Raw genomic sequence first — 26,997 nt, 5'->3', positions numbered from 1 at the left:
CCACCAGTCAATGATCATCATGAAAAGACCAAGAGATATTAAATAAAGTGTTCTTACTTGTCATCATGTTCATAGATATTAAGGCCGAGGGCGTCCACTCCCAAAAACAGGTCTGTGCCCTTCTTGTTTTTAATTTCAAAATAATTCACACCATACATTTCAAGATCTTGAGCAATCTTCAGGTATTCCACCATGGCTTCATCCCTGCAACAGCAAAGAGAAAACGTGAGATATAAGCTGAACGTGTGAACTATCAAAGCTTCTAACTACTGTCGAAGGCACCATGAATTCAAAACAAGTATTGCACCTAGACAAATAGCGACAACTTGGACAAACCGTATTAGCAAAAGGGATTCTGTTCAGCAAACACTACATTTAGGCCATTCAACATAAATTACTTGTTTATCATCACCGCCCGCCCCGACATTTAGGTCCCGTGCCGATTATTTTGATATTCGATATATCAAATATCAAGGTACCGTCCGCTCCAAGTTGTGCCCTCAACTTCCAACTCAGATTCAAACAACCTACCGCCCTAATTTTACCTGACCCGGTGGCCTGTTGATAATTGATATCCATTTCCCCGTTCTGGCCATCACACATGTGGTACAAGTGATTAGTTAAGACTAAACAAATCCAGAGACACAGCATGCAGCCAGCCGATGCTGAAAAAATGTCTCAATACCTCAGTACAGGGTGACACCAGTCTCGCTCAACGGCAATGAATTATTTTCATTCAAAGTGAATTGTCAGCACACAAAAGAATTATTGACTCAGTGAGACTACACTCGGGGAGATTTTGGAACCAATACTTTCTCAACCTCATACCTGCGTGGGCAAATGCGTATAGGCCTACCAGTTATTTTTATATTGCCGATGAGCCTGGAATCGAGATGAATAAACGCATGTGTTTTTATTTCTTGCTCAACGCATGAATGTTTGACCAAAGCTCACACACTATGTGGTGTATGAGGAGAATGTTTTCAATGGGCGAGACTTGGGGCCATGCTGCTTGCTGTCACTTTGCATGCTTGTGTCAGATGTACATGGATTTGTACGGTACATGTAAAATGTCAGGGGAATAAATCATCAGCAGATCATGGTGCTACTTGACATGGCTTATACATACATTTGTAATATGTCAGTCCAAAAATTATCAAATATCGAATATCAAAGCCCCTCCCAATGGAATACATTGCCAAGTTCATGACCGAAAAATATCAAATACCAAATATCAAAGGCCCTCCCCATCAAACATTGGCGCCAAACAAAATATCAAATATCAATATCAAAGGGCCTCCCCTCCAAATATCGTGAGGTGGAGTGATGATAAACAAGTAATTTATTTTGAATGGCCTTAGATCGGGGAAATATTCCTGGGCCAGATGCAAATTGAGTTCTGTATATTGCGCCTTGTCCCAATTCTCTTTGGAGACAGAATGTTCATCAAGAGTTTACCAAAGGTAAGTTTACCTCGGGGTATCACGGCACTCCTTGTGCCAATTGAGTATTTTTTCTTCCCATTCAGGTCTTGACATTTTGTGCTGGTCAAGAACTCTCTGAGGTAAAATCTTGTCATTGCACAAGCAGCCTGGTTTGTGGATGTCTGGATTGTGGTCCCCGTATTTGGCTTGTACAGCGTATGATGAGAGCAGCACGCACGTCTCTGGTGGACAGTAGATCTCATCGTTCAAGATAGATTCTTTAACTTGGAGGAAAAACATGCGCTGGAAAGGTAAGGGAAAGATTATTTAACTACTCAAGTCTGAAGGTAAGGGACAGATTCTTCAACTACATCAGAAAGTCTAAATTTAGGGGAAGATTCTTATATAGCTACATGAGTAAGTCTAATGGGAAAGGGAAATGTTCTTCAACTACATGAGTAAGTCTAGAGGTAAGGGACAGATTCTTCAACTACATGAGAAAGTCTAAATTTAGGGGAAGATGAGTACTTGTCTACATGAGTAAGTCTAAAGGGAAAGGGAAATGTTCTTCAACTACATGAGTAAGTCTAGAGGTAAGGGAAAGATTCTTCAACTACATGAGTACGGTAGGTACGGTAGGTATGGTAAGTCTAAAGGTAAGGAAAGGGTTCTTCAACTACACGAGTAAGTCTAAAGGTAACGGAAAGACTCTTCAACTACATGAGTACGGTAAGTCTAAAGGTAAGGTACAGTAAGTCTAAAGGTAAGGTACAGTAAGTCTAAAGGTAAGGTACAGTAAGTCTAAAGGTAAGGTACAGTAAGTCTAAAGGTAAGGTACAGTAAGTCTAAAGGTAAGGTACAGTAAGTCTAAAGGTAAGGAAAGGGTTCTTCAACTACACGAGTAAGTCTAAAGGTATTAGGGAAAGATCATTCAACTACATGAGTAAGTCTAAGAGCAAGGGAAAGATTCTTCAACTACATGAGTAAAGTCTAATGGGAAAGGGAAATATTCTTCAACTACATGAGTAAGTCTTGAGGTAAGGGAAAGATTTTCTTCAACTACATTAGTACGGTAGGTACAGTAAGTCTAAAGGTAAGGAAAGGGTTCTTCAACTACACGAGTAAATCTAAAGGTAAGGTACAGTAAGTCTAAAGGTAAGGAAAGTGTTCTTCAACTACACGAGTAAGTCTAAAGGTATTAGGGAAAGATCATTCAACTACATGAGTAAGTCTAAGAGCAAGGGAAAGATTCTTCAACTACATGAGTAAGTCTAAAGGTACATGCATGTTAGTAATTGCTTGTATTCAAAGCTAGATTGACAGTGACTTTTCTTTGTAAAGATTAACCAAAGTTTGAGTACGCACCTGTGTGACTTCTTGAATCAGCTCCTCTGAAACGTCCTCTGGGAAGAATTTTGCTCTAAATTTGAAATGATAGCAGCCATTGCTTTCTTTACTTATATCTTGTGAGACGACCTGGAATGGAGGAAACAAGAAAACTCATGAAAGCATTTTGGCAGCTTTGAGCTGTGCAGCCACTGGTTCTCCTTGAAAGTTCATTAGATGACCTTCAAAACAAGCCCTGCTCTAATTAAAGCTCGAATATTAGAATGTCAGCAAACCTCAAACCTGCTCCCATTGTCTTACAAATAAAAGATTTAGTGACAATTATTCCATTACTGCAAATTACACCCTCACTCTCAGTACAATAATTTCTGTGTTTCCAAAAGTATTATCAAAAGACAACACTTTATGTCACATGATTACACGCAGTGTCAAGTAAACAGCAAGATATTGGTATCGATCTCATACGAGCTGGTCGACAGACATACAGCCAACAGTCCAAAGTAACTAATAATTGAGAGAAGCAACTCGTTATACAAAGAGCTACAAGTAAGCCTCAATGGTATTCGTAGAATGACGATATCTCAAGTGATTGCTTTGTCTTCAACAAGGCCTATTTTCAGCAGATGCCCCACCCACCCATAAATGCATGTATAGATTCTAATCTACAGTGTTTACTCGATAAATGTGATGTACTTCAAGTATTGTGCAGAACTAACCTTGCATACAATCTGCACATGGACTCTCTATAAACTTAATACACAACACAAGTTTCCCGCTGACGCCCTGCCCCATGTACACAAATTTTCGTTCAATCGACACCACCCTAGTCAATGGACAGTCAAGAAGGGCTCTCGGCAATACTTGGGTAATATCAAATTTTGACACAACATGGGTAAGAGTACTAGTTGAGATTGAGAAGTTCAGTTTTTAACAGAGCAATGGCACTTTACACTTGTCAAGAGAAAGCATAAGAGGAACTTGGAAGCCTAGTCAGAGGGAGGTTATTCCTTGATCTGTGTCAAGTAGAAACGTTGTCTTTCTGATTTTCTCTCTTAAATGGAAACACGCCGTGAGTTGCCACCAACACTACAACAGAAGTGTCCCTCAGGTCATCAATTATAAATTCGATCAATATGGAAGACGGCTTCTTTCATCAATCTATTAGCCCCAAGTTGATTGTTTTCTTCATGATAATAATCAATTCTCATATGGCACGGCTGGGCTCGCCTTGAATGGTTGTGATCAAGTGTTCTGAAGGCCAGTTCCAATATTTGTCTAAGGATTTTCTCTGGGGGAACTGAATATATCGAGTGGTTTGCGCACGCAGATGAAAGAAGCAAAATTCAAATGAGATTTAACAGCATTCACAGCAGGTTTTTTTAAATGAGTTCCCCAGAGAGCAATCAGTTTTGCTAGAGGTTTAACCAAACTAGAGAACATCGCTTAACCAATCTCATGACTCAATTGATTTTGGTCCTTAGGTCGATCACCCTGAGATATCATTCATAACACGTACTTCTATTCACAACCACTATACAAATGCTGAGTTGGTTGTATTCATCACAACAATATTGCTGTTGAAATTTATTGGGTCATTCAAGAAATTCTACTTAGCGTAATGGGAGATAGCAAATAGTGCAGGCATTTTCATACATTTCTCATGATGAACGAACCTTCACGACCAGAGTATAAGCCTATCATATGTACTACTGCTCACCTATAACCTAAAAGGACTGACACCCATTGTATTCAATGCATAGACACCTCTACAGTGACAACCCATTCAAATGTGTTCCAATCGGATGAGCAGCAGCGATAGTGTTAAATTATCATTGATATAGCAAGTGAACTAACTAATCCTTTTCTAGACGGTGTAATCCAGCAGGTTTCATACTCAACTGGTCAATTCTTGACCTTTTGGGTCACTATCTCAACTTTTGCCCCATACATATTTGAGCAATACTAGATTATAAACACGTTTTACTGAAATATTACGTTGGTTTATCATGTTTATGCAATTTGAAAGGTCAAAACAGCTCGTCGGGCCTATTGTGAAAGATAATGGCCAGATATTTATGCACAGGTTAAGTGATCCTTGCACCCCGCAACTCGTGAAACTATCTTTACCTTCAAAATACTGCTTCAAGTATGAAATGGACCAAAGGATCAATACCAATGAATCTGGGCAGAAAACCATTCAACATTCGATTACATCACCCTACTTCCAAGTGTAATGTCATTAGACGTTTGGCTCATTGCCTCGGCTGATGGCAATCGTGGAAGTCAAATATATTTTTTGTAATCAAAGTTGCAAAATCAATGTCAATTGCTACAAATCTCATCTTCAAATAAGCCAATATTCACAGCAATTGGTCTCTAGGGCATGATTTTATTCAGGATATCCAGCAAGCATAAATATTAGTTCAGTTGACATTTGTTTACATGTAACTTTCATGCTGGTTACTGATTCATCACCACCATCTCCCATAATAAAGGTATTTTGCCATGCAGCTGATAGGCCAACAGGCAAATCATCTTTCACTGGTTGAACAGATCATCAGAAATATAATTAGCTCGCTTACACCCCTACAGAGTTAGAAGCTTCCTCACTGTGTAACTTTTACTGTAACAAGAGAAAAAGCTGGTTTTAGACAAAGGATGCTCAACAAGGTTTTACCTTTTCTCAATTCGACTGTTTTACAACAATGAAGTCTCAGGTAACTTCCGACAATGATGCAGGATGGGTTACATTTCACCATCCAATAACCTCCTGAAGTTCAGGCCAAAACATTTAACTAACCTCCAAAAAACAAGACTAAGAGAAAAGTCTTTGTGTATTCAGTTTTTCATTATGGAAATGTAAGGAAGTAGTGAGTGCAGTGCAACCAGATAAGCTAAGACAGCAGACTTGATAAAGAAATGGTTGTTACTGTTTGTAACACATTCCAGAGGCAAGACAAAAGAACTCAATGATATTACTGAGTCACCAGGCAGATTGCATGGAATTGCGCCACAAATAATTCAGGAGTGCCGTGCAGTGAAGAGAGGCCAAGACGGAGTACGAAATGTAGAACAGAACTCCGTCAACAAGTAGTCAGACCAAAGCCCAACACCTACTCTTATCCTCTATTATTCACACTCACAGTCCATTTAATAAATAGGCCTTACCATTAGGCCAACAGGCCTACACTTCACTCAGTATTAATGCCAACCAGGAAGATACCCATAGGGAATGTTTTTCTTCTCAGAAATGGTGACCTTCCTGATCATGAACAATTCTCTCCTACATAGCGCATTGCCCATCAAAAGACTAACACAATATTTCTATTTCATCATCAAAGTGGGCCTGTTTGACAACTACAGATATATAATGATTCATGAGATGAGAACTGAACTGATCACAACAATTCTGTTTTGAAAACACCAAAAATGGTAATAGGCACATCATCCGTTAAAAAAAGACATACATGTCATGTTCAAAATGGAGGTCTACTGAAAACCATGCCCTTCCAATTGTGGCCGGGAATAAACAGAGACCAGTTTTGGTTGATAAACCAGATTTGCATATCCCTTCCATTTCGAACTTCGATGTTTTGACAGGCTTCGCGCAGTGGAATTTATCACACAAGGGGCGGGATAATCCCCTTTCGTAGTTGATTTGAAGTCCAAATCCGGTGCACTTCTCGTCTACAATCTTTCCTCAACCACGGACTCACCTTTTTGTTCAGTTTCAACCATGTAGCTAGACCTTTGATGTCTATGTACTGGAGGCCGAAGAACCAGACTTCTCGCAGGCCTATTGTCTTCACCACCTGCAAGTAGACAATGGAGAGATCATGAAATGGGTTTCAAATGAATCTTGATAAATGAAACGTCTTCTTGATAAATTAATTTTGAGCATCTCTTTGAAGAACATGCTGAAATCAACCCATATGGATGGAAAGATGACCCGAAAGAACTCCCACCCCCTCTTTCTCAATGGTCCACTTCCTTTCCAAAAGACCTGGATTCGCTCTTGAATTGGGGGTCAAGGGATCCCACTATTGCTCCTTCTTCTTGGCAAAGGGGTATGAAGGTGCAATTGATATCTATGATCAGTATTAAACAGCTAAGAAATGACATGTAATGAACCAGTCACATTCAGAGTAACCCGACTCCCTTTTGGATGCACTCAAAATTGTACAAGAACATTTCACCAAATGCATGTTTGTGTGCACTTCTGGATTCCCCCCTGTAGTGCTCCAGTGATGGATCTGCAGTATAAATTTGCAGAATTTTCTATATTTTATTGACTGCAACCAAACGCGGTCAATTGCCCAACGCAACAATAGCTGCGCTTACACCACGGAATATTGGTGGACCAATTGCACTTACACCACCACATTGCCGCGACAAATTGGTTCGGCAATCCATTGCCGATACAAATTGCCGAGCGAATTTGTCCCACCAAGCTTGATGGTCCAAATTCGCCCGGCTTGTTAAAAGCTCGGCTTTGTCGTGGTGTAAGCGCAAATGGATCGGCAATTAGCTAGTTAGATGGTTCGGCTCCAGGCGGCGCTTTCGAAATGGCGCTTTCTGCCAAGGCTTTCCGCGTTCTGCTTATTGTTTGCGCGCCATCTGTAGCCGGATTTTATAACTAGCTGCAGCGCTGGTGTAAGCGCTTGGTGGATTTTCGATGGTGCGGCATTGGTTCCCGAACCAAGATTGGTGGTCCATTTTCAGGTGGTGTAAGTGCGGCTAATGAGTCAATAGAGCAAACAAACTGATATTTATCAGCTCATTGAGCCGACAGATGAGGCCAAATTCAGGAGAGGAGAGCACGATTTCCTCACCAAGAAAAAGGAAGTGATTAACTTGAGATTTCCCACAGTACAATTCGGAACTGAATATGTAATAAGGCTTTCATGTTTTGAAATCACAGTTGCCCAGGGCGAAAGCAGTGATACATGCATGTACATGCAGCGTCACACAATGGTGAATCAATATCAAGAGTTTGAAATACTTTGGCTGAGTATTTTGTCATCAATATTTCAGCTCACGGCAAAAAATTTCATCTTGGAATGCCAGTTAGATTTAAAAGCAATGCTCAAGATGTAACTTGATCGGTTACCAATCTAGCCTTGTCATTAGTGCATTTTTTCCACAAAAAGTTGGGTTTAAAAAAAATCCGTTGGCATCATCTTGTACTTGTATACATTTTTTTGGGCAACTATCAAACGTTGTCTGTCAAAGCACATCTCACTGACTTGAGTCACAATATCTAAATGACCAGCAAAACAACAATTAGAACCCCACAGTGAAGCCAATCTCCACAATGCAAATGTCATCAGTGAAGACTTCACATTGAATCAGAAGCTGGAATGTCAATCAACAATTACATAAAATGCCAATTATCTGTTCCAGGGCACTCAATCAGTCAAAAGCACTCAGGGCAAATTCAAGCAAACATACATATACAGCCACTTCGTGTCACCTGTGAACACAGCAAATATGTACCATGCGTGAGCAAGCACGGTCACAATATATTGGACAGTAAGAACAACACGGTGGCAGAGACAAATTCTTCTGGAACGAAATCAAACACAAACTAATTTTTTAAATGGAATGGGGAGAGCAGCTATTTGCCACTGACTACAACCCTGAGTATGGGCGGGGGTTCTATCGTCAAATTGAACATTCGAGCGCAGCTCCCACTAGGACTCGTACTTGGAGTTGGACGGTTGCTAATCGTGTCTATAACGAACGAATCTGGCCTAGAACAAGCCAAAGGAGGCAGGGATATCCAGGTGTTTTCTTTGTAGCACTCATTGAACATGTCACTGTCAGCGAGATGACAACCATGTGACTGCATGTCATGTGCCAAGTGTGATGATAGTTAAAATCAAAGACATCCCATGCAAATCCTTCGATCAATCAATAAGCCAGATCAAATTTATCACTTGCCAATTTCTCCAATTACACAAGATCAATAGGACCGATACATACACGCAGAAAGGCCAGGTACAATCAGTCATGCAGCGGACAAACCACTCTCACTGGCGACATGGTAATATAAGCCCTGAACACCCATGGCTGACAATACCTGTTGAGATGGCCCAGTAGGACGTGGGTCGAACCAAGGGTGTCAACACAAACCATCCTGTGCATATCTAAAACTTGTTATTTGATAAGTAGGACTCTTCACTTTAGGTTGAATGAGTCAGATCAACTCTAGTCAGGGCGTGACATTCATCCAAAATGTTATGCCCAAAAAACGTTGCCGACTAACAAGCCTGACAACACAGAACAGCCAGGAGATTTGACTAAACGGACCACACGCAAATCTTCTATCTTATAGGCCTACACAAATCTTCCAATGATGATATAGTTTTAGTCTAAGTAACATCCCTTTTCCTGCACAATATCCGTACGTAAGACAGGACACTCATAAAAATAAATTAGTACAAAAGTATCGATCTGCAGGTTATTTGAAATGTGGTGAAATCGACAGCTGAAGGTTTTCAAGGGTTTCAATTTACACATGCTCAACAAATACTTCCCCTGGAAGCCAAGAGGACAATATGAGACCAATTCACACATACTGGGCTGTGGAGATACTGAACATTCTGGTCTTCAGCCTTGATGACAACCACCAGGTTACCTTAAGCAACATGATGTGATTGCTGCATTGCATGGAATTATATCATACCACACTAATTAGAGTGGAGATCTAAGAGTACAGAGAACCGTAGATCCTCTAATGGAGTCCAGCTGGAATCAAAAATCATTTCTGACAAGAGAATAAACTAGACTTTGGTAAAGAACATAAAACACCATTTGATTCGAACTGGATCTTCCTCAAGGTTACACTGCAGAAGATCATTTGATTGACATCACTCTTTCACGCAAAAATCGGTCTGTTTTGGCACAATCATGAGAATAACTTGTTGTGTGATGTCAAAGGTGTTTTAGAGGGATGACTATTTTGACCTTCAGAAAATGCTTCAGGAGGGTCAAAAACCAAAATATATGTACCTCAAGAACAATTTTGCATCCCCCTTATTTGGGCGCAAACGTACATCCTTTAAAGGCAAGTATTCAGTGTAATAGAAAGGCCTGCACTCAAAATATTTCTTCATTTTGGTTCCGCCTGAACCACTGTGAATAAATCCTCAGCTCAAAACCTTACCACTGGGCAACAAATAAGGAAATATAAATGTACATTTATAATATTTTGCCTTTGGCATTTATACAACAAAATTGCAGGCTGCCTAAAAGCCTGTACAATGTGGTGAAATACTCACAGCATGTGAACCATATTTCAAATGAAATATTTTTTATGTCATGGTTGTGAATAAATATTCAAATTACATTGGCTATTGGTCTATGTATGAACGTGCTGAGCACCATATAAGGTCTGGCCAGGTATCACAGAACTGAATACTATATTCAAAGAATGTGAACATGCTGAATGTAGAATAGTCAATTTTATACTTATAATATGGTTTCGTGACTTAATCAGCCATTTTCACAACGTCGATATAATAAAAAGGTTTTTATCAAAACTTGCTAGAGTGGAGAAAACTGTTTGGCTTGAGATGTGCATTTTGAAAAGGTTTTGCACGCAAGTAGGTCTCGGCCTACTTTCCTCACTATTGATATGTTGGTTTTATGCATCTCATATGAGGAGGCTGCCACCATAAGTCATCTTTAACCCGATATCCCGTCCAGGTTGCTGTCAGGAATCGGTGGAAGGACAATGCAAGCTCGGAGTCTCGTCACAAGATGTTGTAATCCCACCAACACCATTTTATGTCTAGAAGCTTGTGACAGAATCAGAATACGATTTGTCGACGTAACTTTTAAAACAGGGTATTTTTTGAAGTCGTTCAAATCTCCTCCACATAGCATATCTCCATGTTTCCATACACAGGCAAATTATCCATGATTTTGAAATCATAAATTGAGCATTGTACCTGCCGCAGCATATGATATTGCATACCAGGGCGAGCTATATTACCACCAGCTAATCAAGGTGCAATATTACCTGACATGCCACATTTCACTTTTAATCACCCGATATTAGTTCTGAATTGACAGGTCTAACAAGTCACTAGCAGGTGAGATTTACAAATACCTACACACAGATGGATCAAATTCAAATATTTCTAATCATATAGGAGGAGGGTCCGTTCCCTAATGTCCCTACAACATTCAGAGGTGATGAAGGCAAAAACTGCTGTGCCCTCCTTAAACAAATTTAGAGGCCAGACATCACTTTGCCCACAACTGTTGATCGAGCTTTAAGAGTTGATATTTACCTGATCAAAGAGCTGTTTGCCGGTTGTATTTGGCTGAATGGCAAACTCCAGCTCAGCGTCCATGGTGGTGACGCGAACATTCATCTGAAACAAGGAAAGATAAATCATTACATGGATACAGAAAGGGTCATCCACACTGCCAGATTATTTCCTCCAGCCTTTGGCTAGTATCAGAGAACCAACCAACTATACTGATTGCGGTTAAAAGGAAAAGTTGTTTTAAAACCATTTTTTTTTCCATTTTTAAACGTTTCCTTGTTACATATCAAGCTTCCCAACACAAATGTAACAAATAAATAGATGTTTTTTCTTTGAAACCTGACAGAATCTTCATGATCAGCAAAGAGGATCCTGTCCGAATATTTGTCTAAGTTAAATGTTGACATGCAATTTCAGAAAAAAATAAGCATCAGTTATTTCATAATGAGAAAAAATATTAGTATACTAAACTTCCAACAAAAGAACAAACTGTTCTACTGTTTGTCATAGATTGGACAACAGCAGAACTATGTTCAATATCTTGATCAGTAAAAAATGGAATCTTTCGAATCGTTTCATATCATAAAAGTTTCTCAACAAACATGCTCAGATGGTTACTTTAATAGTAGAATGATGCATGAATGATTGCCTAGTCAGTAGATTGTCATGCAAGGATAGAATAAATTCTGAAGTCTTTCAAATAGTTTTTTATGATACTGTGGCTTCATTCAGAAACCAATAAATTGCTGGTCCAAAAATCAGGATAGCACTTGAACTACTCAATTTAGGGAGCAGATGATAACCATGCATTAGATTTAGATTTGTCCAGATCTTGGTATGTCGACCAAGAATCTTAACAAAAAGAAGCCAGACATCACAAGTTGATATTCTTATTGACAGACAGAATTAATAATCATGAAACAAATGCAGGCAAATCAATCGGCCAGTTTCCAACACAGATGACATTTTTGGTAAGTGTTTTGCTTTGCTCGTTTGACGGTATCATGACATGCAACATTCTAAGAAGATTTCCATCAGAGGTTGGAGAAAGAATCAGGCGCTGGGGAAGGATTCTTTGAAACTCATTGCTTCTTTGCCAAGTTCTTCAAGTTCAACATTGGTGTGCATTGGCATGCTCAGTCTGTGGCTACTTCCAAGAATTGAGTGGGCGGTGTGAGTGCAGAAACATTTTTTTTCAGAAGCAGGCTTTTTGTGCGTAGCTGAGTCACAAGCGTGAGAGACGGGAAATGAGGTTTAAAGCTCATATTCAAAGGAAATTTTTTTCGGAAAGCTCACTACAAATTACTACACCCATTGAAGAAATGAGCCCCTTCCACATGATAATTATCAAATATCTACATCAAAAGCGCAAGGGCGACTACAGTTACAATGTGGCCTTCAGAGCCAGCCCTCAATCTTGGGAGTTCAGAGCTTGAGCCTGAGCTGAGGAAACCACAACAAGAACAGATGAAGCGCGTGATTCTTTCTTAAGTTTCCTCTGACGGATGAAGGATTCTTACTGGGGCTTCATGGCCAAACAGACCAAAGAACTTTCCCTTGCTACTATCAGTTGCAACTGAATAATCCTGCTGAAGAATACATAGGCTCAAAACAGTCAGTATAAAGTCAAGCTGAAGGAAGTCATTTGAAATATGCAGGTTTTGCTTTAAAAAAATTGAAATGGCAACCACTTCCTTCAGAGCTTATAGATCATGATTTTGCTTAGGTTACTCAAAACAGTTTACGGTTCCATTACCAAGCAATTTTAGTTTGAGGGTCCAGCCTTGACATTCTCCTAAATCTAACACCAGGGTGTTTATTTGACAGTCATCCTGAACCTCATATGGTCCATACCCCCTTTCAATGTAGAAGATGCAAAAACCTTGGTGGTCAAGATGGTAGACAGTGGGATTGGAGACATTCAAACAAGGTTTTAGAGGTGGATTCAGGAACAGGGTGGACTGGCAACAGGATATCTCCACTGACCAGAGATTTTGATTGATCTTTCAACATGTCCAACAAGTGCCACTGGGGCACTGTTTAATCTACTTACCGCTTTCGGCATTTTGATTTTTTTGCCAGGTAACTGACTGGACGTATAATCACTGATATCCTATACAGAGCTTGAAGATGGTCCTGGAAGTAAAAAGAAAGGACAGACATTAAACATTGAATTGCTTTTGATTTGAGAAGTGTTAATAACTAGTCCTCAATTTCCAGCTGTAATGGGATGGTATGAATATTATACTACCAGCAATCAAGTCCATCACGATCAACAGTTCCGGAAAAAATCTTTGTTGGCTATAGTACTTTTCTGTGTTGGTCTTCAATTATCATTATTTAAAATTGGTGACCTTTACGACAAAGTATGTTCATCAAAGCCAAAAATAGTCCAAGTGATTTTGACACATCAAGTTATGTACATGAATGCTGATGCCACAGAAGTAAGAGGAAGTTTTTTTACTATTTACAATGCAGCAGAACAATGTATTCATTTAAAAAGTTGTGCATTGGAATGGAACACTTTGAAAGTGAAACATGGATAAATATCCAATTCCAATGATCAGGTTTGGACCGATTATCGAAAGACACACACTTCTGCTTGATATAACTGTAAGAGAGATTACAACAGTCCAATGTGTACTCTGACAACAGAGATTCTTTTGATAAGACAAAGCCCACAGGCATGCCCTGATCAGATAATATTCAAGTAGCGCAGCTCACATATATAGGCCTGTAGACGCTTTCTACTGTTTCATCCATTCAAGCAAGGACTCTCAACAATCAAATTTTGACAGGTTTCTTCGCCACCTCCATAGAAATCCATAGACCCAAGTCTCAAAATAGGTCAAGACGATCAAGAAATCAGTTAAGCAGTCAAGATCGACTTGAAGTTCAGCCGTTTAAACAGAGTGCTTTAATTTGGCGTGTTACGTGTGAACCATTCTGCAAGTCACAGAATATATCAGTTTACTCCCAACTAAAATACTACAACTCAACGAAGTTGCCATTTTGCACAGTGACAATGATAAAACCGTTTTTTAAAGCGTGCCCCTAAAGTTGACGATTGTACCCCCTCTCTCGAAATTCGTGAAGACATCCAGGTAAATTCAGTTGGCATGACACCCATACCCTGAGAAGTTAAGCTATACATGCCACATATGTATGAGCTATGCCATACATGTAGGAACACACCTACATGTGGGATAAAGTCTAACCCAAGTATGAACTCATAAAACAGATTACCCCTTTAGCCATTATTCAAACAACAATACAAAGGTGCTTCTGCCCTAGTACATGTCGACAGGGACCTCAGCCTAACCTTGTTTACACATGCTTTGTGACACTCCGCAGATATAAACCAATGTAATGTAAGCCGGTCATCTGGCCAGCGGTGACATACATGTATAATAAATCAAGTTAGTGTAGTACCTTCACACCATGAGTTTGACTAAGGTCATAAGGAAGGAATTGGCCGCTGATTGCCATAGTTATGAAGAACCGGGTACAGCATACTATGTGGACGGACTGTAAAGATGTAGCCCCACCCCGATCCCGGGAAATGTACAGGACACACAAAAACTCCAGTACTAGACCAAACTTTTCTGAACAGATTCATCACCAAGTTGTTACTCATTGTTCAGGATAGGCTCCAATGCACCGGCACAGGTTCCATTGGATTTTTTTAGGGAGGCTTTTCTGCTGTAAGAAAAACCTCAGTGGACATGGACTCTGCAAGCCAGATGTCTCAAGATCATCCAGTTTGCAGGACAGTCAATGATAATATTCACGTCTAACTCCTCCAAATAGAAATGAAATCGTATTTTCCATTTAAAAAGCTTCAATGAACTGTGGCTGTGCACAGCCCATGGATTTAAAGGGCTAATATTAGTTTATCATTACAGAGCTTATCTCTATCAGGATCAAGTCCGGTTAACAGCCAAATTATGGGCGTGTCCTTGTGATAATGTCACCTGCATGACTGGGCAGTACGTTTGTATACAGATAACCTTTACATTATGATTTATAATATGTACAGTACACTGAACAAAACACATTCTGGTCAACTGGCACAATCATAAATACTACAAATGACACTACGTATGTAATTAGACTAGAGTCACCAATTTTCAACACGTGTGGTATCTCCTAATTTTCCCCTCTTAGCACGGCGTGATCAACATTTCGTCCACCCCTGCCATCAGTCTGGGCATAAGGGACAATGTTTTTATGAGACACCACAGGAATAACTTGATGGACAGGCCCACATAACTGTAAGCCTGATGTAGGCCTACAATTTACAACTTTAGTCTAGTTTGTTAACCTTATAATCCAAGAATTAAATAGCCCCAAGATATATCCTAACGATAGGCAGAAACACCAGGATCCAAAAACGCTGAATAACTAGCAATGCAGAAGTCACCCTCTGCCTCTGGGAACTAACTATTCCACTTCTACTCTAAAACACGACTACACCACATGAGAAAAGACCTGCCCAACAACCATGTCCAAAATATTTACTCATCAATCGTCTCATATCCTTACGTGATCCTCCTCCAATGACCTCACCAACGAAACTAGTAAATGCTACCGACAATGTGGGCGTGTTTAGCCAAGGTGTTCCCTCTGGACAATACAGTGTACCGAATCCACAGAATAAACAGTACAGCTCCCTACACCTGTCCATGAACCACCTACCTACACAGACGATGGGCAACCAAAAAGATCAGAATTTATCAGTGCATGTAAAAACCTCCATACATATATGTACATACACCACCACACAAGCTGATCAATAGCTGTCAGCACTTCAAACCTAACGAACACAATACATACGGCTGTCAGAATGGAACTCCTAGCTGAGTCACTTGGGCTTCGATCAAGCACAGGCTTTTTTACTTTGCAATAGAAGAGACAGAGTAAAGACGTAGTAGGCCTGGCACATACATGAGAAAGAGGTCAAGTATGACCAGTCATTCTTGTAATAACTCGGTATATCCACACAAGGCCAGGAATGTCAACCGGGTGGGGTTGGTAATTTCAAGAATGATATTGGCAACACCCATTTGATTTGATATCAAAGCAAGGCCTACACTTCAGACGGAAGTCCCCATTGGCCAGTCTAAGTGAAAAAAACAAGTACATGTAATTGACCTTAATGGAATTTGACATTCATAAACTTCCAGGAATCCCAGGTGGGGTGCTAGATAGATGTACTCTGAAATGAAATTACCAACATGAACACCACTGATAAACCACCTTTTACCAGATGGGAAATCATGACCTTATTGTCCTTTTTTAAAGGTAGGCTGTGGGCTGTGTCAAGATAAGACCGGAACCGACCCGCCACCTGTCATGTGTGCACTTAATGCCACTGGGACGAGAAAATTTCATCTGAACTAACCATGTTCATGACCCAAATTTCCTGATCAATCCTTACTTTACCCTAAAAGCATCACAATACAAATTCGTAATCAAATCCAACATACATCTTTTGGGCAAATATGAAATGGCAGATTGCCCATCTGATGAACAAAGTTGTGGATTACCGGTACATGTACAATAGACTTTGTGAATATCTCCGGAGTTTGTTTTGGGATTGGTTTTGACCTTGGACATCTAAAAATACCTCTGCCATCTCAATGTTGTTTTTTAACTGATGTTTGGTGGGTTACATCAGTTTCCGTTGCAGCATAAGTGAGCTTTTTAAAAAGTTACCCCCAGCCACCAGCTTTAGCACGTGATTGCACTTGCCACCCATCATTTCCGGGAGGAAGCTTGGCCCAGATATTGTTTATTGAGATACAATGTCAATACTGTGAGAAAAAACTAATGTCAATCTTCATCATGTACATGTGATTGTGAGTGATATACTGACTGTATTTCAGACCATCCAAGCAAGTCAATGGAACTGATAAGAATGCCTTCTTGACATTGTGAAATGGGTTGGTGAACTGGAACACGACTGGTGACAAAACTAGTAGAACAGCAGTCGCTCTTTAATTTGTTCTGCTCAACTGTTGTGCTCTGCCAGCACTGAACTCCTCGAGGTACGATATTGATAAGGCCGTCTGGGTCACTTCTTTGTCTTTCATTGGACGACACATTTTCCCACTCAACTAACTATAATCTATAGCCTATTTGACATAAATCTCCCAGCCATGACCGGATGACCCTGGCCTTGGATTCGGCGCGGCTCCCCAATTCCAAGGCAAGGCTATATGTCATAAAGTTCAACATATAAACATTACCGCCAAAATTTCGCTCTATTTGGATATATATTATTAATATCAAGCGCAAATCACTGCTAACTAATCGTTCCCTGAAAAAAATGAGTCAGTTCCGACAATGTACAACCGCAATACACTAAGCGGATACATTGTGTACCACTGTACAAATGTACACGACAGTATACATGGAATACACGTCACTCATGCTTGTCATGCCGCGCAGTACGTAACCACACGGAAGCCGGCTTTAGAGTGGCAAAACCACATTTTCCCTCAACGACATGACAAGGCACATACTTTGGCAGCAACATGGGTATCTTATTTTTACAGCAGCAATTATATTTAATTATTTACCCTTCGTTTTGCCAAATTAGGGCTGAACTTACCGATTGCAAAGTCCCAAACAGGAGACTTCCTTCAAATATGGCCGACCGTGTAATGGGTGGGGTCTGCCCATGCGTCAATCAATTACCAATTGCTGTTATCCCTCTACCAACAATTGCTATGCCCCAAAGTGTGGTCAATGTTATATCCAATCCGCGTAAGCAGGTCATGTGATCTTTGAGATTTCGCGGGAAGTGAAATTGTAAACAAATGCACGTGCGCAATTGAAAAGGGTTTCTTAAAGGGACAATATAGGCAGCAGCTAGGCAGGCAAGATAAAGTTACACAAAGTCGCCAAAAAGGGGTCTCTCATATCTCACAGTACAGATTCACGCTTGTACGAGGACTATATTTAGTGCTGACTCTGAAATGACCAAGGGCCCTTAATGTGTATGCTAGTCACTTGAAGATTGCCGAATAAGCAAGCTTCTTGAACTTGGTGGTATTCATTTGTAGGACATTTGAGTTTGGGAATGGTCCATGTAGCATGATCGTTTTTTCAATTGGGACTAATTCAGGCAACATCGCTGATGATGTTGAGGCATAGTTGTCAGGCGGTCGGCGCAAAAATCAATATCGTACACTTGTCATCTGGGCGTGGTGGTGGCGCGAAATTCAAAGCTACTGTATGACTTTTTCCCATGTTCTGTGTCACCATGGTTACTCTTTGGGCGGGACTGATAATAACATGGCATTGTTCGCATGGGCCGTCATCCACTCGGGGGGGGGGGGGGGGGGGGGGGAGGAGGTTGGTTGTCTCAGTCATCTCCACTACTCCAGTCTGTAAGTAATAGTCTCTTAATGTGTTTGTCCCCATTACCCAAGTCATCTCCCAGTCCTCTGAGAGTGTGTAACTCAGTAATGGGCTTAATAGCTGGTTGTCCCATTGTCTCAGTCATCTCCCAGTCCTTCGAGAGGTTGTAAATAGTCACAATACTTGGTCGTTTCATTGTCTTGGGTATCTCCCAGTCTGACAGCTGATGCAGCAATAGCCTTGTTGGTGGCCTCAGTCCTCCTCCAGTGTTACAGTGTGCAGGCCTAATGGTTGGCTGTCCCATTGTCTTAGTCATCTCCAAGTCTAGTGTGACAAAAAAGATTGGTCAGATCTATTTTGCTTCAGAAATCTTATTCCCCATGCCATTATGGTTAATTCAGGAGGCATTGTGAGAAGTTTTAACATGTAACATAATGAGGTCATCTTTGAACTGCATGAACTGTTAATATACTCATTGTGACCCGTTTTGGTGCTATCTTTGACAAACCATTCATTTTGCATAAGAAAACAGATACCACCTATTTACCAGTGAAATATCTTCTCATCATAATTCAGAGTGATAAACAGATTATGATAATATATGATTCATGCATGCCCTTCCGGTCAAAGAGAGCCAGGTTTATAGGAGGACAAACATAAGAAAGGTCTAGATTTGCAAAGCAATGGGGGACTTGGATTTCAGGAAAAAGAAGACTGACTCTGTATGCTACCCCCTGACCACAGTAATGATGATCAGCATGACCTCACAAATGTCAATGCAAATAAAAACAACAAAAACTATTTAAAATAATTTCATTTATTACACTTCAACAGCTAAGGTCAACCACAGTTGAGAGCAGGTCAGTGACAGTAGAATCATCATTTTCTTTGAGAAAAATGCACTTCATACAAAAGTAAAAAAAAAGATTCTGTCACAAAATCAACATAAACCAATTCAGGCGCTGCTCGTGTAAATTAAATGAGTTTAGTATTATTAATCAGAAGTGATGGATGTGGTCTTTCTCCACCAACTACCACAATCAAATTGCAATGTTTTTGAAATATAGGAAGATGGACACCACCCTACGTCTCATACACATCTTTGTCTTTCATATTTTCAATTCAATACATTTATGGAGTTGGCAGGAACTTTGTACTGGTAACTAGATTAGTTAGGAGGTCGCTTTCTCAGAGCAGAGAAGGATGATCGTGGAAACGCACGTGTGTAAAATGACGTAGGCCAACAGTGTACTTCTGAAGTCATTGGTTTGATACCAATTTTGAATAATGTCCTTTCCCTTTATTGAATATTGAAGGGCTGATGACATGAGGATCAAAAATATCCACTATATGATGTGCAAAATGAGAAACTGAAAAATAAATTGCTGTGCATACTTCAGAGCACAGGACAGAATCAAATGTTCTCTTGAACAAACATTCAACAGCAAAAATTAAACTCAATTTAGTTTTATTTGAAAGGAATCGCCTGGGTTGACCATAACAACAAATTATAATTGACCATAAACCCCTGGTGTTCCACCAGATGAAGTTTGCATGAAATTTCAATCATGTGAACGCAAAGAAGTCAGATCACAAATACCTGGTACATAATTCAGATGGTTTGGATTGCACAACTCTGCCATCTGGTGTTCATGGCGTTTTACCAAAAGTGTTTTCAATGATATGTCAAAACCAATCGCAACTCCTTTGAGAACTCTGTTCAAGGCCAGCTTTGCATCCCTTCGGTCAACTTGGCGGCCCTTACTGTCAGCATGTCAATTAACAGGCAAAATCATTTGACTTGTTTACTCCCATCAACAGATTTGCAACTCCTCTTTTATCTGTGATAGAAGCACGAGTCTGTTAAAATTATGACGCACCAGTTTTTCCTTTCTTTCTGTCTTGATAGAAGATGATCCAAGTGTATGCATATTGTCTGCATGAAGAGACAAGGAAAAAATTGCAAATAGTACACACATTCATCTTTTATATCAAGTATCAAGTCCCATTGGCAATTGATTGAGGGGGACATGTAAGATGGCCTAATTCTTCACTGTCGTCTTAATAAAACAATGACATTTGCAAATCAAGTGAGAACCGATGTTTTGAGCAAAATCACAGCTCCACCCGAGTGGCGTTTGGTGAGACAACCAATAACGAAATGTGATGAATGACAATACAATACTGGTCATACACAACCGAAATGAAATACTTGTGTTCTCAATCCTACCGCACCATTTTGGGTGGAACAGTTTTTTGAATATCTTGTTCTGTGAAGGGCTATGAATGCAGATGACCTGGAAACATGTCCTAAACAATTCTGTAAGTTTCAACAGATATCAATGTTTGGTTGTACTACATCTGAGGTTGTTTACGAACCCTTCGCTGAGTGTGAAGACCTGTCCTTTGCCTTCTCATGATTTAACTGATGAAAAATGATTTACTCAAAGAAACATTTAGACAGACACTTACACAGAGGAACATATAAGAATGGCAGGATTACTGTCTTCGACAAAACAAATGTTTTCATTTTATTTACCGTAATAAAGACACTTTCATAAAACAAGACATTGAGGTCTCCTGAAAATAAAGTATCTTCACTTGTGAGTGGTTGATTATCAAAACCTGGAAAAGGACTCAAAACAGTTGTACGCACAAGGCAGAAAATATCAGAACAGGTTGTTGGGAAATCCTCCATCAACACAGCCATTGCCAAGCTAGAGCATTTCTTGCCTCACAATCCTTTACAATACTACTCCTCTCATTGTACACATGGACTGTTTTGACCACAAATTTTTGGCAATGCTCTGCACACCACAGCAAGGAAATGAAAAGTGATCATTATAAAGGTTGAAAACAACTAAGGTACATGTTATTGCAGGAGTTGCCTATCAAGGCATGGTTCAAATCGTATCTTTCAGATCGTCACTTCAGAGTGAAGGTTGGCTCGAGCCTATCTGAGGTCCATGACCTAAAGTTTGGTGTTCCCCAGGGTAGCGTTTTAGGCCCTTTGTTATTCTCATGTTATACCTATCCACTGGCTGATCTCATAAAATCACATAACATCAGCTCTCATTTCTATGCGGATGACGCACAAAACTGGCACTCCTTCAAATTCAAAGACGCTAACTCGCTACTAAGCACTTTGTCCAAAATTGAGCGGTGCCTTGTCGAGGTCAGACACTGGATGGCAGCCAACAAGCTTAAATTAAACGACTTGAAAACAGAATTTCTTCTCCTGCGATCACCGTACCAGAACGAGCATTGTCCAAGTGATGTACCGATTAAAATAGGTGATGCTGCTATCAGCCCCAGTGTGTCTGCAAGAAATCTAGGAGTAATTTTTGACAATCGACTTTCATTTCATAACCATATTTCAAAGGTAGTCTCAGCTGGCTTTTACCACCTCCGCAACATTGCATCAGTTAAAAAGTATCTTCCAGTTGAACTTCTCACTAGTCTTGTCCATGCATTTATAACATCACGTCTAGACTTCTGCAACTCTTTATTTTATGGTCTACCTTCATACGAAATCAGTCGGTTGCAGAAACTGCAAAATCAGGCAGCAAGACTTATTACCAACACTAAAAAGTATGATCACATTACTCCGGTTCTCAAACATCTTCACTGGCTGCCAGTTGCACAAAGAATTCATTTTAAGGTGCTAATTTTTGCTTTCAGAGCCGTGCACGGCACAGGCCCTGACTATCTTTCGCTCCAAGGCCAGGGTCACCAGAGACACACAAGGGCATCTGCTGCCCCGACCCTGGCTTGTCAATTTGCAAAGAAAAAGACAGTGGGAGATAAGAGCTTTCGGGATCTGTGCCCCACGTCTCTGGAATGCCCTTCCAACTTTTATCGGTAACATTCAATGTTTTAAATCTTTTAAATCTGCCCTCAAGACCCACCTTTTTAGTGAGGCGTATGTTTTAACTTAATTTCCTGTATGCAAATATGTTTTAATAAGTATGTTTTATTGTGTAAATGCACTTCACTGTACAGCGCCACTGACAATTAATTTTAAAGCGGCGCTATATAAATAAATAAATAATTATTATTATTAATTATTAAGTTCCAAGATTTTTCAGAGTCTGTACACAAAAAGACAAGCACAGGAAACTTGTTTCAAAATAGCGGAGCACATTTCCAACTTTGATCATTTTGCTTGTGGTAAGTCATTTAAGTTCAGGCTGTCTCAATGGAGGTATTCCTAGCAACGAGAAATGTGTCATGGCAGCAAACTTTGTCTGGCGGTCAGCAGGGGTAATCCTCATCATGTGAGGGGCATTCAAGACACAAATATTTAAGGAGATTGACACCTTAATAGACAGAACATCATCTAGAGATTTAGCTTACGTCTCTTCATGTGAACTGTATGAGGGGGAGGTTTCTAGGCCGTTGATAGGCACTGCTGAGTCTCTGTCTAACAGACCAGTCCGCCTCGCATCAATGCCCATCTCCTTGTCCATAGCAATATCAGACTCTTCCCCCTCTACAGTGTTACCAGGATTCTTAGTCGGTTTGGGACTCCAATCGTCACCAGAGGGCAGGTCAGTGCTTTCAACACACATGGGAATCTTAGTAACCTTAGCATTAGCATTACCAATAGGTTCATCATTAGTTTCATGATCGTTATGAACTAAATGGAAATTTGAACTTTTTGAAGTTTGATAAGATTTTATACCGGTTGTGAAATCGTGCTCCAGACTGCGATGCTGCCTGTCCTCATCCTCTGCGCTGTCCAAGTTATGTGCTTCGGGTGAACTTTTTTGACCGTTCGAAGTTGGCAGAATGAAATTTTCCCTTGACGAGTTGTAGTGATAGTTCTGGACACGATCCTCATCAACTTCCATTTTGACCTGTACTGATTCGGGCTGATTTATAATAGAACTAGCGGGCGTGGAAGTTCTGGTCAAGTCTTGGGATTCAACACCAGACATTGGTGTTGCTGAGTCTGTGTTTACTGGCAGAAGCGATGCATTAGTCTGTTGTGATTGGTGCATTTGTTGTGTCTCTGCCTGCAGTCTACTCACTTCTTCGCGAGCTTCCTTAAGCTGCTGTTGTAAGATATAAATCGTACTCTGCATACCTTCAACGTCCTCGTCAAGCTCACCAAGAAACTCGTCCATTTCTGAAAGAAAGAATTGAAATCGATTTTTTTATCATGATCATGGCAGTAACATATCCATATTCCATGTACGATTGTTCCAGGATGTCATTTACTCTGATTCAGAGAGATCGCAAGCTCAAAGCTATTCTATTTCACATGTCATTTCCACACAATCTCTTTTAAATGTTTGCAGGAAGCTTGAGATATAAGATCGCAAGGTCCCTCCAAGACTAAAATTTGGAAGAAGTTCATGCAGGGAAGGGCTTTGCATGGTCCTTTGATTTCAGAGCAGAACCATTTGACAGACAGAATCTCAAAATTGTCTTAAGCTATATACCTGCTTGCCCTTTCTTCATTTCTTGGACCAGAGTCTTTTCAAGGGCAATGTCACCTTCGAGTTTCGCCATGCGGCCCGACGATGTGACCTTTCCTAGTTCGTCGTTCTCCTGCAACAACATTCGACACTTTGCCATCAAGCGCTTGCCAGTTTGACTGAAATGAGGAGCAAAAATCAAGCATAAGTCTCAGAAAACCAGGAGATGTAGACATTCAAAATAGTCAGATTTTTAAAACCTGCATCCGATTTGCCCAATATTGGTAAAACAACTAAAAAGTAAAGCAAAAAACTTCCAAATGGTTAAAATACCAGTAACAGTTATTGAAAGAATATATGGCACTGAAGAATATATGGCATCACTTCATTTTCTATCCAAATAAGGCAAGGTTCAAAATGTCAACGAGTGGTCATATGTCACATTTGATCTTAGCATGCAGCTTATACGGGTTGCACTTATTATCGACTTTCGACTGAGAGTAGAAGCTATTATCGTGTTAAGGTGTGAATAAGTAGCCAGCTGCTGTCCTGTAACGACTTCAATGCAGTAGCAGCAGCACCATCAGCACAACCTCACTGAAGTTGATGCGAGTTTACTGCAACCGGAAAACCAATGTTAACAATCAGGCAGCAGAAGGACAACAGAACTGATAACCCTGCACCCAATCCGAGCTGTTGATGAGGCTGCACTGCCATCATTTGTGATTTTGCAGAACAAATAGTGTAAAATGCAATGTGTAGGGACAACTAGTTCAAAGACACCATCCAAATAGCAGACTCAACACTGGTAACTATTTGCTAAGACAAGTCAATCCCAAAAGTCTCATCTGAACACTCAGTATTTCTGACTTCTCCTTTTTCTTTTGAATTCCAAATGAAAATGACTCTGAGAAATATCTTATGAGATCACCAGTCTAGCAATCTTATTTATGCACCTGTCAGGGGTGAATTTCCAAGCACTCAAATCGTTCTGTGTCTGTTCGAGTTTCTGTTTTTTATCTTCAAGTTCTTTGCACATTCTTTGAAACATAATGTTCACTGCTGGGTCCAGGAGCATCGATCGTAGCTGGGCAGTACTGTTCGTTTGAGCTTGCTTGAGTTCCTGAATTTGATTCTGAAAATGGAGCAAAGAACCGATTAGTGACTGACTTAGATTCGTTAAAAGACATAAACAACTTGATTGGAAGAAAACAATTCACTAGTGCTACCCACAAAACTTCCAGATTAGCTGGATGAGGACGAGTCATAGTGTCCACACAAGATGCATTTCGGTTGACCCTTAATATTAGAGAGGATTATTCATACCAAGTATTCTTGCATCTCTTGTTCTTTAGTCGTCAATCGCATTGCCAGGACGCTCTCCCTTCGGATCACATCCATGTGCTGCTGTTTTAACTTCTCCTCAGACTCCTTCAAATGGTTCAACTCTATCACTGAGACAAAACAGAAAGTTGTAGAATTGATACAATGCAGAATTCATCAATAGCGTCTTACACTGGCAGGTGCCTGCAATATTGAGAAATCTTCCAGCCCATTCTCAAGTCATCTTGATCTCTGACACGTTCTTCTCCTCTAACTGGCTTTTCCATCTGTGGCAGGACACTACAGTCATGATAGCTGGCAGTCAATTGGGCAAGAGACTTGTTTCAACCAAATAGGAGCATATTAAAAGAGAGAACATCACAAGCTAGACTGCTTCTGACTTGGAAAGGGGCGTTTTGCCAAGCATAGGCGCTCAACTCCACAGTCCATTTTCAAAGAACATTCATTCAAACATGCAGAAGGCAGTACTCACCTAGGGTTCCATCAAATTTTGATTCCATGGACTCAAGAAAAGCATCCTGATCTCTACATCTGTGGAACAAAAAAAGCAGTGTTAAACTTCTCAGAAATTGTCCTTTTTATCTGCAAAACTGCAGTTATCTTGCCTAGAATGGAAACAACCAATTTGGGAACAAAACTAGTGTCCTTAATAGAGAGGTTGTCTTTAAATGAGAGGTGTCCGCTAAGGACGGTTCCACAATACATAGATTTTTCAACTTGGCTTAGGCTGTGTTACTTCTAGGTTTTAGAAGAGCTTACCTTTGAATCAGTTCCTCCCTGGTGAGGGTTTCCAATTGCTGCGCACTCAGTTTCAACTGTAAGGGAAATATAATTTTGATGGACGGCATTTTTACAACAAACATGGTCTGACATGCGAGATCACAATAAATCTAAGTCCATTGATTAATGCAACAACTACTGCTTCCAATCCTTTAGTTTTCATGACCCCAAGTCTGATCTGATCTCAGTGAGCCATCGTCATTGATTGCAGAATAGTGTTCCTTGATTCATCAACTCTGACTGATCATTCTTCTTCAAGAGATGAGCGTCACTCTTAAATACAAAAACTTACTCTTTTCGCTGGAGGCAGATCGTCCGTCATTTTGAGAAATATACCTGAAACAGCTAAACTTTAGAATCCCCGATCGGAAATGACGTAGTTTGATCGCATTCAACTAGGCTATAAATCCATTGAACAGTGGTGCTTGGTTAGTCAACCGATGACCTTTTTTTGGGGTGTGATCGGGGATTGTAAACTCGTTCCCCTGAAACAGAAAAGGTACACACATGTAGACACAGAATTTGACAGAACAAATCGCACATTTTCATAATGTTGGGGTTGAACTCGTACCAGTGCATCGCCACTCGGCGCGGTGACGGTCTCGACGGATCGTACCGGTACGGCGGTATCGTAACCAAAATATTTCAGAAAAATACCATGCTTTCACAACATTTTGTTCTATGGACTGAACCATTCCCCATCATTAGAAACATAATCAATGTTACAAAAACCCAGGGGACGCAAAATAACGTTAAAACCAAAATCGGGAAGCCCGATTTGACCGAAACAAAATGGCGGCCAGAATGTAAAATAACAACAACCGCTCCAATTCAACCCTGTTACAAGGTAGATTCAACCTGTTTTCTCACCAGATTTAGTTCAGTTATGTTCTTCTAGCATATTTCGAAACGTGTGTAATGAATTTGTTTTCTTTATTGAAGAAATAACCGCAGAAATCAGGAAAATTTGATGGATTGTTTCACTTTCACGGTCGCCGCCATGTGTAATCGACCAGGTGAATGCTGGGAATT

The 26,997-nt window shown here is 40.3% G+C and overlaps 2 protein-coding genes across 7 annotated transcripts in view; both read right to left on the bottom strand.

The window, feature by feature from the left end:
• Positions 1–17,735, bottom strand: part of LOC135487805 (radixin-like) — a 28,733-nt gene extending 10,998 nt beyond the window's left edge. For 2 of the 6 annotated variants that reach the window (XM_064771890.1, XM_064771891.1), the window contains exons 1-8: positions 17,667–17,735; positions 13,104–13,186; positions 12,571–12,639; positions 11,072–11,155; positions 6,488–6,583; positions 2,790–2,900; positions 1,474–1,727; positions 58–204 (exon numbers count right to left, since the gene is read on the bottom strand). In XM_064771890.1, the coding sequence (XP_064627960.1) occupies positions 58–204; positions 1,474–1,727; positions 2,790–2,900; positions 6,488–6,583; positions 11,072–11,155; positions 12,571–12,639; positions 13,104–13,115 (773 nt within the window). In that variant the 5' untranslated portion in view covers positions 13,116–13,186; positions 17,667–17,735. Of the gene's footprint in view, positions 1–57; positions 205–1,473; positions 1,728–2,789; positions 2,901–6,487; positions 6,584–11,071; positions 11,156–12,570; positions 12,640–13,103; positions 13,187–15,571; positions 15,615–15,886; positions 15,907–17,666 lie in introns of those variants that run through there. The other 4 variants (XM_064771892.1, XM_064771895.1, XM_064771894.1 and 1 more) reach the window with 4 other exon arrangements.
• A 1,484-nt stretch (positions 17,736–19,219) lies between these two features.
• Positions 19,220–26,972, bottom strand: LOC135487814 (pre-mRNA-splicing regulator WTAP-like). Its single transcript, XM_064771910.1, has 8 exons — positions 26,836–26,972; positions 26,258–26,450; positions 25,945–26,000; positions 25,658–25,716; positions 25,168–25,295; positions 24,798–24,976; positions 23,866–24,020; positions 19,220–23,549 (listed from the first exon to the last, which is right to left on the bottom strand). Exons 2-8 carry the CDS (start codon positions 26,285–26,287, stop codon positions 22,771–22,773), a joined length of 1,386 nt encoding a protein of 461 aa, XP_064627980.1. The 5' UTR covers positions 26,288–26,450; positions 26,836–26,972; the 3' UTR covers positions 19,220–22,770.
• Positions 26,973–26,997: the final 25 nt, after the last annotated feature.

Source organism: Lineus longissimus, chromosome 5 (genome assembly GCF_910592395.1).
Source record: "Lineus longissimus chromosome 5, tnLinLong1.2, whole genome shotgun sequence".
Lineage (NCBI taxonomy): Eukaryota > Metazoa > Nemertea > Pilidiophora > Heteronemertea > Lineidae > Lineus > Lineus longissimus.
The sequence above is the reverse complement of the archived record's forward strand: the minus strand, read 5'-3'. Positions and strand labels throughout refer to the sequence as shown.